At 49.6% G+C, this 12,014-nt stretch overlaps 1 protein-coding gene across 2 annotated transcripts in view; it reads right to left on the reverse strand.

Annotated features, from left to right (window-relative positions):
- Window positions 1–5,199: 5,199 nt before the first annotated feature.
- SAG (S-antigen visual arrestin) overlaps window positions 5,200–12,014 on the reverse strand; it is a 30,119-nt gene continuing 23,304 nt past the window's right edge. For both annotated transcript variants that reach the window (XM_053903571.1, XM_053903575.1), the window contains 3 exons: window positions 10,519–10,542; window positions 5,831–8,758; window positions 5,200–5,438 (listed from right to left, as the gene is read on the reverse strand). In XM_053903571.1, the coding sequence (XP_053759546.1) occupies window positions 8,632–8,758; window positions 10,519–10,542 (151 nt within the window). In that variant the 3' untranslated portion in view covers window positions 5,200–5,438; window positions 5,831–8,631. The remainder of the gene's footprint in view (window positions 5,439–5,830; window positions 8,759–10,518; window positions 10,543–12,014) is intronic.

A 12,014-nucleotide genomic window follows, 5' to 3' on the forward strand; every position in this document is an offset into this window, starting at 1 on the left:
GGCTTGTTCTGGCGATGGAGACGGTGGCCTGGGGTTCAGATACGTCTTCCAAGGAGTGGAAAAGAGATGGGGTTTGGACATGGACCGTGTGTCTTCCAGGCTGGCTCTCCCACAAAGCTGGGCCCAAAGGAGCTCGTAGAAAGCAAGAGGGGAGAAGGGCCTGTTCTGGGCCGAATCGTGTCTCCCCCCCCCCCCGCCAGCGTCCCCCCAAACGTTCATAGGTTGAAGTCCTAACCCTCAGTACATCAGAATGTGACTGTGTTTGGAGATCGAGCCTTTAAAGAAATAATCAAGTTAAAACGAGGCCATTAGGATGGGCCTTAATCTAGTGTGACTGGTGTCCTTCTAAGAAGAAGAAATTTGGACACAGACAGGCTCAGAGGGAAGACCATGTGAAGACACACAGAGATGCCATCAACGAGCCGAGGAGAGAGGGAGGCCTCAGAAGAAACCGGCTCTGCCACACTTGACTTCAGGCTTCTGGCCTCCAGATCTGTGAGAAAAATATCTATGGAAGTCCCCCCAGTACTTTGTTATGACAGCCCAAGCAGACTGAGACCAATACAGGCACAGAGGAGAGGGCGTCCCGCATCCCCGTGGAGGTTGGTCATTTTGTATCAATTAATTACAAATAGTGTGATCCTTAAGTGCAAAACCTGGGGAACAAATGATTAATGCCGTCAAGGGTGTTGGAAGGCTCTCCGGAGGAGGGGTGACCCCAGCTGGGTTTGGACATTTGAGAAGAAAGGTAAGGGGGTGCAGGGACTCTCCCGGGGAAGACACAAGGCAGAAGACTCCCGGGCAAGTTGAGAGAATGACAAGGGGAGCCAGCCGTTGGTGAGGAGAAGAGGAGGCCAGGAGGGTGTGGACTGTGGCTGGCCTCGGAGCACCCTCTGTGCTGGCCAGGAGCAAGGACTCTGTCCCTCGGGCACCGGAGCCACTGAAGGGTGTTGAAAATCTATCTGGACAGAGAGTGATCCAGAGGAGGAAAGACTAGAAACAGAGAGGGCATTCAAAAGCGATTCGCCAATCCAGGCAATCTTGATCTGGAGCAGAATCAAGGCCGTGGTCACAGTGGTGGAGAGAGGAAGTGACACGCAGGAGACACGGCAGAGATGGAAAGGGAGCGGGTGCCCTAGTCGGGAGATTAGGGATGCCTCCCGGGGACACGGCTTTCAAGGAGGATGCTGTCCCCAGTGACCACAAGTAGACCTAGTGGAGGTGAAGATCAACTCGGTTTTGAACAAACGGAGTTTGAGGTGCCTGGGTGAGCTGTTGCCTACACCCGAGAGAAGCTCAGGGGACACGTGGGCTCCAGAATCCATCATCTTAGAGGCAGAAAGCCACAGACATGAACGTGAGTTGGGAGGTAGCAGCTGAGGCTGGATGGGAGTGTATCTACAATCATGAGAAAATACTACAGATTGTCTCAGCAAAGAGGAGCCTTTAGGAAGACAGAATGTCATGTGGGATCCTGGAACATGAAAGGGACATGAGGCAAAAGCTACAGACGTCTGAATAAAGAACGGGCTTGAGTTTAATAATAACATGTCAGTATGGGCTCATTAAGCGTGGTCAACGTGCCATCCTAGTGGAAGATGTTCGTAATAAGGGAGATGGGTGTGGGGGAATTCACTGTCCTATCTGTGCAAACCTTCTGTAAATCTAAACCTACAGGACTTGAAAATAAAAGGTGTATTTTTAAAAAAGAGCATTCGGCTCGTTAAGAATCGTACTATGTTCCTCAACCAGCGAAACAGAACTCTGGCATATTTTTCTCTGATGAGTGAAGAAGGTTTTCTGTTCTCGGGTGACCGCAGAGCACAGTTCCCTCCGAGAGCCCCCCCTGAAGTGCTGTGCCTGTAAGAGCACACTCCCTCCGGTGCCTCTTTACGGCATGAGTCACGCTGTGAATCATCTCTAACAATGTGCAGCTCCCTGAGTTTACCCCACCTTAAGGGCATATCAAGGTGGCAGTAATAACACACTTCACATCCAACCTAATCTTTCTTGACCTGTCAACGTAGACGTGCACGCACCTCCTGTCAGGAAAACCCGCTCCATGTTAGAATAAATGATGCGGTTCAAAACATGGTAATTTTTTCTTTTTTCTTGGAGAGAGTGGGGCGGAGGGGGAGAGAGAGAGAGAGACAGAGAATCTTAAGCAGGCTCCATGCTGAGTGTGGAGCCCGACTCGGGGCTCAATCCCATGACCCTAGGATCATGACCTGAGCCAAAATCAAGAGTCAGATGCTCAACCGACTAAGCCACCCAGGCACCCAAATGTGAGAATAATCTGATTTTACCTTGAACTAGGGTTATGATTGACATTTGGAGCAGGACATCGCTTCTCTCTGTGGGACATATAATTTTCCTGGCCCCCAAGCATTGTGACAACCAAAAACCACCCCCATACATTTCTAAACAAGCCAACAGGGGCCCCCCCACCTACCCCGGCTCCCCAAGGATTAGTGAGGTAACCGGTACGGGCTGTGGCCTCGGACTAGGATGGGAGCACCGGGTAGAGTTACCGGGATAGGCAAACAGACTCTCTATTTAACTAGCTACACGCATGATAAAATTGTAGCACACCAAATACGCTCACCTCACGAGGACAAGTAACACTGGGGAAATCTGAAGCCGATGGGTGGGGTGTACCAGTGTCGAGGTTCTGGTCGTGATAGCATACACCATAGTTTTGCAAGACGTTACCCTTGCGGAAAATGCAGGATCTCTCTGTATTATTTCTTACAATTGTATGTGAATCTACAGTTCTCTCCATAACATGTCAATTAAAATAAAAAAAGAACTTACAGGCAGCCAGTGCTGAACCATAAGCGCTAATCTCCCCCTCTGGCTCTCCAAGGTCTCATATACTTACTTATTCAGCATCAGAATGTGAGCAAAGGTTGGGGTATAGACTCAGGGAAACCAGAGTTCAACTCTCGACTCTGACCTCTCTGAACTGCAGTTTCCCCACCTAACGACTGGGTATGACGGGACCCCCTCACAAGCACAGCAGGAATGATGAGACATTCAGGTATTCAGTGCCCCGCGCAAGGCAGGCGCCCAGTAAGTAGCAGGGATTCTGCTTCTCCAGGCTTCTGCTTGCCGGTTGCAGAACTTTCTCCCAGGTTCCCAGCCCCCACTTTCCTCATGTGGCACGCTCAGTTCCTTGGTACCCTGTTTCTTCCAAATGCAGCTACCTGGAAAAAGCCCCGGGCCACACAGCCAACCTGCGCAGGCACATCCTCCCTCCCGACATGCCAGCAGACCCTCGCGTGCAGGCCCAGCCCAGGCAGGGTTCCCATCCCATTCGCAGCAGCCGGCTGCTCTCTTCCTGCTCCTACCTCCAACCCCCTCCCCAGGGTGGCCAGCTGCAGGCTGTATTCCTGCCAGCACCTGGAAGTCTCGGAGTTGGGCATTTGGGGACTAAAATAACCTGGAGGGCAAGAGCTGTTCTGACCTCTGGTGTGCAGGGACTGGCCTTCCAGCTCTGGTCTCCAGCTCTAACCCACACAGTTCCAAAGGTCAGGCCCACTAACGTCCACCCTGACTGAGGATGTCCCGGGATCAAGCGATGCAGGACCCAACAGGCTGGTCCTCTGGCTGGGCACCGCGGGGCTGACTCCCGGGTGCCGGCTCGCCTAGGATCTCTAGTGGGAGCCGAGCACAGCTGGCCTGTGGGCTTGGGTGGAAACAGAAGAGGGGCTCGGATCCCCAGAGTGGCCTGCTGCCCTGATCCTTCCTGAGTATCCTGAGAGGGGGCGTAGGCTGGCATGGGAACGTGCTCTTCTCTTCGAATCGGAGAAACGCTAAGGAGAAATTGTGTCTGACCCCGCAAACCCACAGGCCAAAGGCCCAGTCTTCTGCCTATTATTATTATTACTATTCCTTCTCCAGAAATGAATCCTCATCCCTGTCAATATCAGAATGGCTCAAACTTGACACATAAGTCCACACCCTCCTTTGTGTATATGGGAGCCTCCAGCCTAAATCCCAGTCCCCAGGACACAAGCCAGCCTGGAATCCTGCTGAACAAGCCCAGATGTGGGAGCCTTCGTGTGCATGGAACCCAGGCTGCTGTGCAGCCCTCTGCCACTGCTTGTGGTCCTGGAGACCCCACCCCACGTGTCTACCCCACCCCTGTCCCCTCCATTCACCCTCCTACCTTCTGTGAGGGGTAGACCTGTGCAGAGCTCTGCAAACCTCTTTGTTCCTACTCCTTTGAAACATGGACCAGAGCCTACACACCCCCCAAAGCCCCTCCATGGCCCTAGCGGCCCCCCAAGCTGGCAGATACCACAGGCCAGGAAGGGGACTCTGAAGGACACCACCAGGCACCACCTACAGCACCCTGGCTCTCCTTTAGCCCCCCCTTCCTCCTTGACACAGAGCAGCCTGTCCCCCACCTAGTCTCAGGGAAGACACTCTGAGAAGTGCCCCCTTCCAGGACAAGCCATTCCTAGGGCTGGGTTCTGCCATCATCGGCCGCTGGGCATTGACCGACCTGACCAAAGCTGGGCCAGCCAGATTCTCCGTCCCAGGACCTACACACTGGAACCAGAGACCCCGAGGCTGAGGGTACCTGGTGCTGGGCCACCACTATGGGAGAATGGCTGCCCAGAGGGCAGCCCCGGGAGCTGCTGATTCCTGCCCACCTCAGATTCTTCCTTTAATTCCATTCTCTGAGCCCCTCCAAGGTCCTTCCAGTGCACTCCCTGTTTTCCCTTAAACCAGCCAAATCTGATTTCATTGCTTGCTTTCAAGAGAGACTTAACCAACAACCCAGAGCTCAAACAGGGCCTTGGAGCAAAAGTTAAGCGAGTGATGAAGAGTGTTTTGGCCACATTTGTCCTCTGCTCTGTTCATCTCAGGAGGCTCTTGGGGGGCCGTGGAGCTAGGATTGGTCAGGTCATTAGAAACATTGCCTCCCCCCACCCCCCCACCCCCCCGCCGCCTATATGTTTCCAGGGAAACTGTTTACCCCAGGCCCCCCGGAGAAAGCCCTGGACACACCAGGCTCCACCAGGTGAGCACACCACATCTGGGATGTCTTCCCACCTCGATGAGCCAGCGCTGAGCAGGTCAGGCTTCCTTTCTAGATCCCGCCCTCCCCCACCTGAGACATGGGGACTCTGATGGCTGCAGCTTGCATGTGGGTGATGTCACCTGGGCCCCTCAACAAGCCAGCCTGAATCAGAGCAGAACAAACTTTATTTCTGTGAGTAGACCCACGCTTCGGTATTTAGCATAACTAAAGGACTAACTGTGGAGCTCCGCTCATCAGGCTGTGAACTACCCCGTTTCCCCAGTGCCAAGGGCGACCTCTTCACTCATCCACGGCCTCCCGGTCTTTCTTCCCTTCCTCAGTATCTCCCGAGTCTTTCAGATTTTGGCGAGCAAACTCCTCGAAAACCAAATTTTCATCCTGTAAACTACAATAAAGCAAAGAACGTTTCGATCATGGCATGCTCTTCGAAGCTTGCAATGAAATCCCAAGCAAAGCAAGATCTTTGTTCTTCCTTTTGCAACAGAGGAACTGATCAAGATTTTTCTAAATGATGGAGCAGGGCATCAAGCCATCCTCCTCACAGCTTTTCACATAAAATCTCTTAAACAAAAAAGAGACAATGAAGAAACCCACAAGGCAGACACACATACCCAGTATAACTGATCACGCACACATGCCATAGTGCTAGGGAGCAAAAAGAAAACCAGGGCCTGAGGTGGTGTTGAGAGCATGGGGTGTGTACAAAAAGAACCCCAAAGGGGTTTGGACCCAAGGAGGGAGTCACAGAACACAGGGACACTCAGAGCAATGGCTCACCTGTCCTTTGCCGTAGCTGTAAGCATGGAATAAAGGAGAGAGAGAGAAATCTATCAGAATAAATTCTGTCTGACAGTTGCACCTGAAAAATTTCTTCCTTATTTTGGTGACTTTATAGTCGGAGGGATAAGAAGCCCAGATACGCGCATTTCACAACAACCGCACGTAATCCCCAACTCTCTGTCTTTTCCAGCTCCCGGAGCCCTTCTCCCTGCACATTCGAACCACGGCCTCCTTTACAGAGTGTCTGCCCTCACCTCCTCCACCCTCACCTCTAGGATGCTTTCTCCCTTCCTGTCCTTTGGACTGCATCTAGAGCAGAGTCCCAGGTGCTGTAAGGACCCGCTCGCCAGGCCCGGCTCACACCTTCTCCTCTGGCTTGCAACGGGGGTGTCCTGGGACTGGATGTCTAACCAGCACCTCCCGTGGTTGGGGTATTTGGGGTACGCGCTCAAGCTTGGGAACCACGCCCAGGCCCCTCAGGGTCTGATTTCTCTGTGAACAGGTTAATCATGTTGTTGTTGTCATTGAGTTATGTTTTCAGGTACGTTTTGCAGCCCGTGATTGACTGCTACTCGTTTGAATGGTCCTTTGCTCTTTATTTGCTCCTTTCGCTTTCTGCCCACTTAGTAAGGTGCTGTCATAACCCTCAGTGGTGAATCAGCAAGAATTAAGTGAAGTGAACAACTCCAGAGGATTTTTCTGAGAGCCCAGGAGTGATGGAGAGTCACTGCTCTGGTCTCTCAAGCACTGGGAGGGAAGTGTCTGTGTGGGCTGCTGACCACAGGAAACCAACAGAGAGGTCCCTGGGCAAGAACCATCCTGGGCCCCCACGGTGCTAGCATGATTATACTAACTGGGACCATCAGCCTTAAAGAAAATCAAATCAACCCCTGCCTTCCATGTGGATGCTCTTGACATGGAATAATAAAAACTTGGTAGCATTTCCGTAGTGTGTATTAGGTACAAATCACTTGGCCCCTGGTCCTGGCAAGGCTTCTTAGCTATAAGTTACACCTTTCCTGCTCAGTCTACCTGTCTAACTCAGAGCCAGGAACTAGACAGGTAAGATGTGTGCACTCCTGTGAGTGAAACATCTGTGACTCAAATCAGAATCAGGACTGCAAAGTCAGAATTTTGAGGCCATGGCGTGATTTGTCCTTTCCCCCTGAAATCTCACAGCATAAAAGATCATTGTGTAGTCTTGATGTTGTGATATGTTCAAAGGGAGGGCCCCAATGACTGAAACACGAAAATGTCATACCCAAAAAAGGAAGAGCCCCATTTTCCCTCAAGTGAAGTTGAAGTCTGTTCACAGCTTTAGAAAACATTCTGGCATAAATGGTGACACCCCCTCAGGTCATAGTTTTAAAATATTCTTTTTAAATGTCCTTGGAAGGGACCAGAATGCATCTCAATCTCACAGAGTTAAAAAATAGTATCTGAATGATGCCAACATATAGGAATAATAAAAATGTGGCCAGACTTTTTCCCCCAAAGTACATTGACTATTTGAATCCAAAACATTTGGAAAAAAATACCTTGAGACAAAATATTTTTGAGACCAACCCAAAATGAGTACGGGGGTGGGGCTCATTCTAATGTCTAAATGCCATTTCATGATCAATATTTAAAAACCTAGAAAGTGTAAGAAAAATAAATCTTCCTTGTTTATACCACTTTTGTTTGTTTGTTTGTTTGTTTAGTAATTTCTACACCCAGCGTGGTGCGTGAACTCACATCCCCAAGATCGTGAGTCGTACGCTCTACCGAATGAGCCAGCCAGGCGGCCCTGTTTATAACACTTTTACTTAAAATATTCTTTGTTGCTCTAACTAGGGAGGGTTCTCATTCACCCAAGTCTATTTTCCTTTCCTGCCAACTCAGCCACCTTAACGTTAACACAGTGGAGAATTTTCCCCCAGAATTTCTGAGCTCGCGCCTGTGTGCTGTTTGCTGCTCCATTTACTTCCTTTAAAAGAGCCGTGTTGAGATCTAATTCCTATACCACACAATTGACCGACTTACATGCACACTCCAGTGGTTTTTAGTATATTCACAGAGTCGTACAACCCTGGCTTCGTTTTCTTCAGACAGCCATACAAGAGCCAACAGATTTGCAATTCAAAGGAGAGCCAAGGTGTCAGGAACTCGGCCTGACACTCTTTTCTAGTATTTTCAGTGCTCTCACGATAATCCTGTCAAAAATCACTGTCCAAAATACTCGTCAGGCATCTTAAATGCCTGTTAATGTTTTCCCATGAAATGCAAAAGTCTCAGCCTCTTAAATGCGTTTTTTGCCTACGTTTTCTTTCAATCTCAATCAGGTTCTATTCCCACTTGAGCTTCTGCTTTTAAATCATTCCTGATCAGGGCGCCTGAGTGGCTCAGTTGGTTAAGCATCCGACTTCAGCTCATGATCTCATGGTTTGTGGGTTCAAGCCCTACATCGGGCTCTGTGCTGACAGCTCAGAGCCTGAAACCTGCTTCAGATTCTGTGTCTGGCTCTCTCTCTGTCCCTTCCCTGCTCGTGCTCTGTCTCTGTCTCTCAACAATAAATAAATGTTAACAAAATAATAATAATAAAAATAAATCATTCCTGACCCAACCCAACAAGAAAGCCCATGTCCAAGAGGAGGGATGCCCTGTCCTCCGCGTTCTAACTGAAGGTAGACAGGCCATGGCTCAAGGCTGAGGGGATAAATCCTCCCCTGCGGGCTGGCCCGGGGCACCTTGAGGATGGCAAACCATCACCTGTTGTACCTACGCCCAGAGACACCCAGAGACTCGATCAGGAATGACTACCAATGGATAAATAAGAAATCTGCAAACAGTAAACGGTTAGAGAAAACCACGACAACGTGTGACTGACCTGGGTCCTCGGGCCGGGGGTGCATGAGGCGGAAAGGCACCTCAGAGGCCACTTCACTAGAAAGAAAGAATGCAGATAGGTGAGAACACGTGCACGATTACAAATCACGCGGAGAAGAGCTGTGGCTGCAGAGATTCCCAGCTGGCAGAGGATTCAGCGTGATTCGAAACAAAACAAACCAGAAATCAGGAAGTGGTCAAGTAGGAATCTTAAATGTATTCCCTGGAATGTGGTCCAGAAAGTTCACTTAGGCCTGGCAGAGACAGCTAGGATTTGTAGGCTCCCCATCCCTCCTGGTTTCTAGTTTCAGTGACATGATGTCGTGGGGAGAGGAGAGGTGAAATCCTGGAGAAAGGATGGTTTTGGAAAAAATCTGGCAAAACCGTACACGACTTTTTAAATGTTAACTCCACATTAACAGTCACATAGTCGCTTGCTAGAGAGAACAGAGATGAGCAGGGCCCTCCAAATTCCAGAAGCTGAAAGGCTTCGGGAAGACTTGGAATTTATACAAAAAGAAGGGAGGAAAGGAGTCAGGAAGGAGAACAGAAGGGAAATCTGGACCAAGGAAGAATGGAAAGGAAAGGGTGACAAAAAACGAGGGTCTCTCCTTGCTTCACCCAGGACCCACGGCCTCCCCCTGCCAGCTTCCATCAAAGCCCATCTGTTTATAAGGCCACTCTCGTCAGTCCCCAGTACAGGTGAGGTCTGGGAGGAAAGATGTACCCTGGGTCCCGTGCGAGGGATGGAGATGGTAAGGGTCTGAGGGAAGGACTATGTAAGGTCAGTGCCTGCCTCAAACATCCCTTACCCTGCCTCTGTGGACACGATTTATAAAAGGTAACCGTTACCATTCACAACACCTGGAAGGCGGAAACCACCCAAATGTCCGCCCGCTGATGAACAGATGAACAAAACGTGGTCCACCCACACAGTGGAATATTGCTCAGCCACAAAACGAATGAAACACTGACACGGGCTACCTCACGGATGAACGGCGAAACCATGACGCTCCGCGACAGGAGCCAGCCACAGAGGGACGAATACCATCTGATTCCGTTTAGGAAATATCCAGAGTAGGCAAGTCCATAGAGGGAGGAAGATTGGGGGTGGCCAGGGACCAGGAAAAGGGGGAAATGGGAGAGCCCACTTAACAGGTCTGGGGTTTCCTTTTCGGATGGTAAAAATATGAAGGAGACAGATAGTGGTAGCCATGGCACAACATTCTGAAGGTCCTCGATGCCACAGAATTGTACATTTTAAAATGGGTAAAATGAGGGGTGCCTGGGGGGCTTGGTCGGTTAAGGATCCCACTTTGGCTCAGGTGGTGATCTTCCAGGCCGTGAGGTCAGGTCCCACATGGGGCTGTGATTCTGCTTGGGATTCTGGGTCTCTCCGCCTTTCTCTCTCTGCCCCTCCCCCCCTCAAAAATGAACATTAAAAAATAAATGCCTAAGTAAATAAATAAATAATAAAATAAAACCAAATGGTTAAAATGGTCAGCTTTGTGTTACACACAGACACACAGACACAAAGGCAGTGGCCTGGAGCACGCCAGCTCTCTGAGTGTGTGTGTAGCTATGTGTCCCTGCCCAGGGGAGGCCCGGCTTGCAGTCTCGGGGGGAAATATCCCCAGCCTCACACCGACGAGGCAAGGTTCACATGATGCATCCTAAAGGCAAGTGGGCATCATTTCATAACACCTCTGAGCATAACTGCCAATAAACCGGATTTCACTGCTACTGTTTTGAACCTCAGATTTGGTCCCCTGCGATATCCTGGGAATCGGGCAGGGAAGGAAGGTGACGAGGCTTACCTGGAGGTCAGCTCTCCAAGAAGGCTAGAAAACACAAAAGCAAACAGGGCTGGTGACTGTCCCAATGGTAACGTGACCTTATTTCCCATTATTCAGCGGTGGACCTGTCCCAGGCACGCTCCTCACTCACAACCTACCCGTAGGTTAGGGATCGTGCGTCCCTGTAACAGGCAACTCAACTAATCCTCTCTACTTGTGTTTTCATCTCTTTCTCAGGCGGATTAGCGAAAAAGAGGAATCACTTGGGTCCAAGCCCTGATGTTCGAGAATAAACCACAAAGGTCATTGCGAAATACCTGTTATTCACTTATCTTGACTGCTAAAAGAAACTCTGTTGAATGCTTTAGATCCTCTCAGAGAAAATCAAAGAAAATGCTACACACTTTGAAAAACACTACACATATGGACACCGTAGTAACAAAATTTGTGAAATCAACCCATGCTCTATTTTGTTGTCCGAAGCAACGTTTGGGCAGCTCTTTATCGACTTAGATTTATGGAAAATATGCCCGGACTTGCCTTTGATGGCAAGCAAAAGGTGATGGCAAGGTGAAAGGCCAGAGCCTTTGGCAATAGATTTTGAAAGGAAAAGGAGAATTCAAAGTTTTTCCTTTTGATGAGATTTTTTAAATAGAAGTTCATCTCATTAAAAAAAAGGGAGGGGGGAGGGTGCTGCCTGGGTGGCTCAGTAGGTCGAGCGTCTGACTCTAGATTTCAGCTCAGGTCATGATCTCGCGGTTCGTGAGTTCGAGTCCTGAATAGGCTCCACACCTGCTTGGGATTCTCTCTCTCTGTCTCTCTCTGCCCCTCCCTAGCTCGCTCTCTCTCTCTCTCTCTCTCTCAAAGTAAATAAAAAATGTTTAACGTGTATTTATTATTTTTGAGAGACAGAGAGAGAAAGAGTGCGAGCAGGGGGAAAGGCAGAGAGAGAGGGAGACACAGAATCCGAAGAAGACTCCAGGCTCTGAGCTGTCAGCACACAGCCCGATGCGGGGCTCGAACTCATGAACCATGAGATCATGATCTGAGCTGAAGTCAGATGTGTAACTGACTGAACCACCCAGGCGCCCCCTCAAAGTAAATTAATTAAAAATAAATAAATAAAATTTAAATTTAAAAAAAAAAAAAAAAAAGGAAAATCAGTTCTCCAGAAATCTGAGGTATCTGTGCTCTCATTATGAGAAGGAGACTCCCAAATCCTGTGATTTCATGCTGGGGAGGAAGGAAAGGTGTTCCCATTATGGATGGTTGCCTCCTGAGATGCAGGCATGAAGATCTGCCCGGAGTGTGTCTGCAGTGGCCATTCCCTCCTGCAGGGCAACATAGTGCTAAACTTCTTTCCCTTTTTTGCATATCAACTTCCACCGCGTGAGCATTCCACGCTCACTTTTGCCAAGCAGTACTAACAGGGCACGTCCTTCGTAGTTCGCTTTTCTACTTTTTTCCACGTGCTGTCATATCAGACAGAATTGACAGCCAGACAGGTAGGATCTGTC

The sequence above is a fragment of the Panthera pardus genome, unplaced genomic scaffold, assembly GCF_024362965.1.
Source record: "Panthera pardus isolate Hobbes unplaced genomic scaffold, ASM2436296v1 HiC_scaffold_10, whole genome shotgun sequence".
NCBI classification, from domain to species: Eukaryota; Metazoa; Chordata; class Mammalia; order Carnivora; family Felidae; genus Panthera; species Panthera pardus.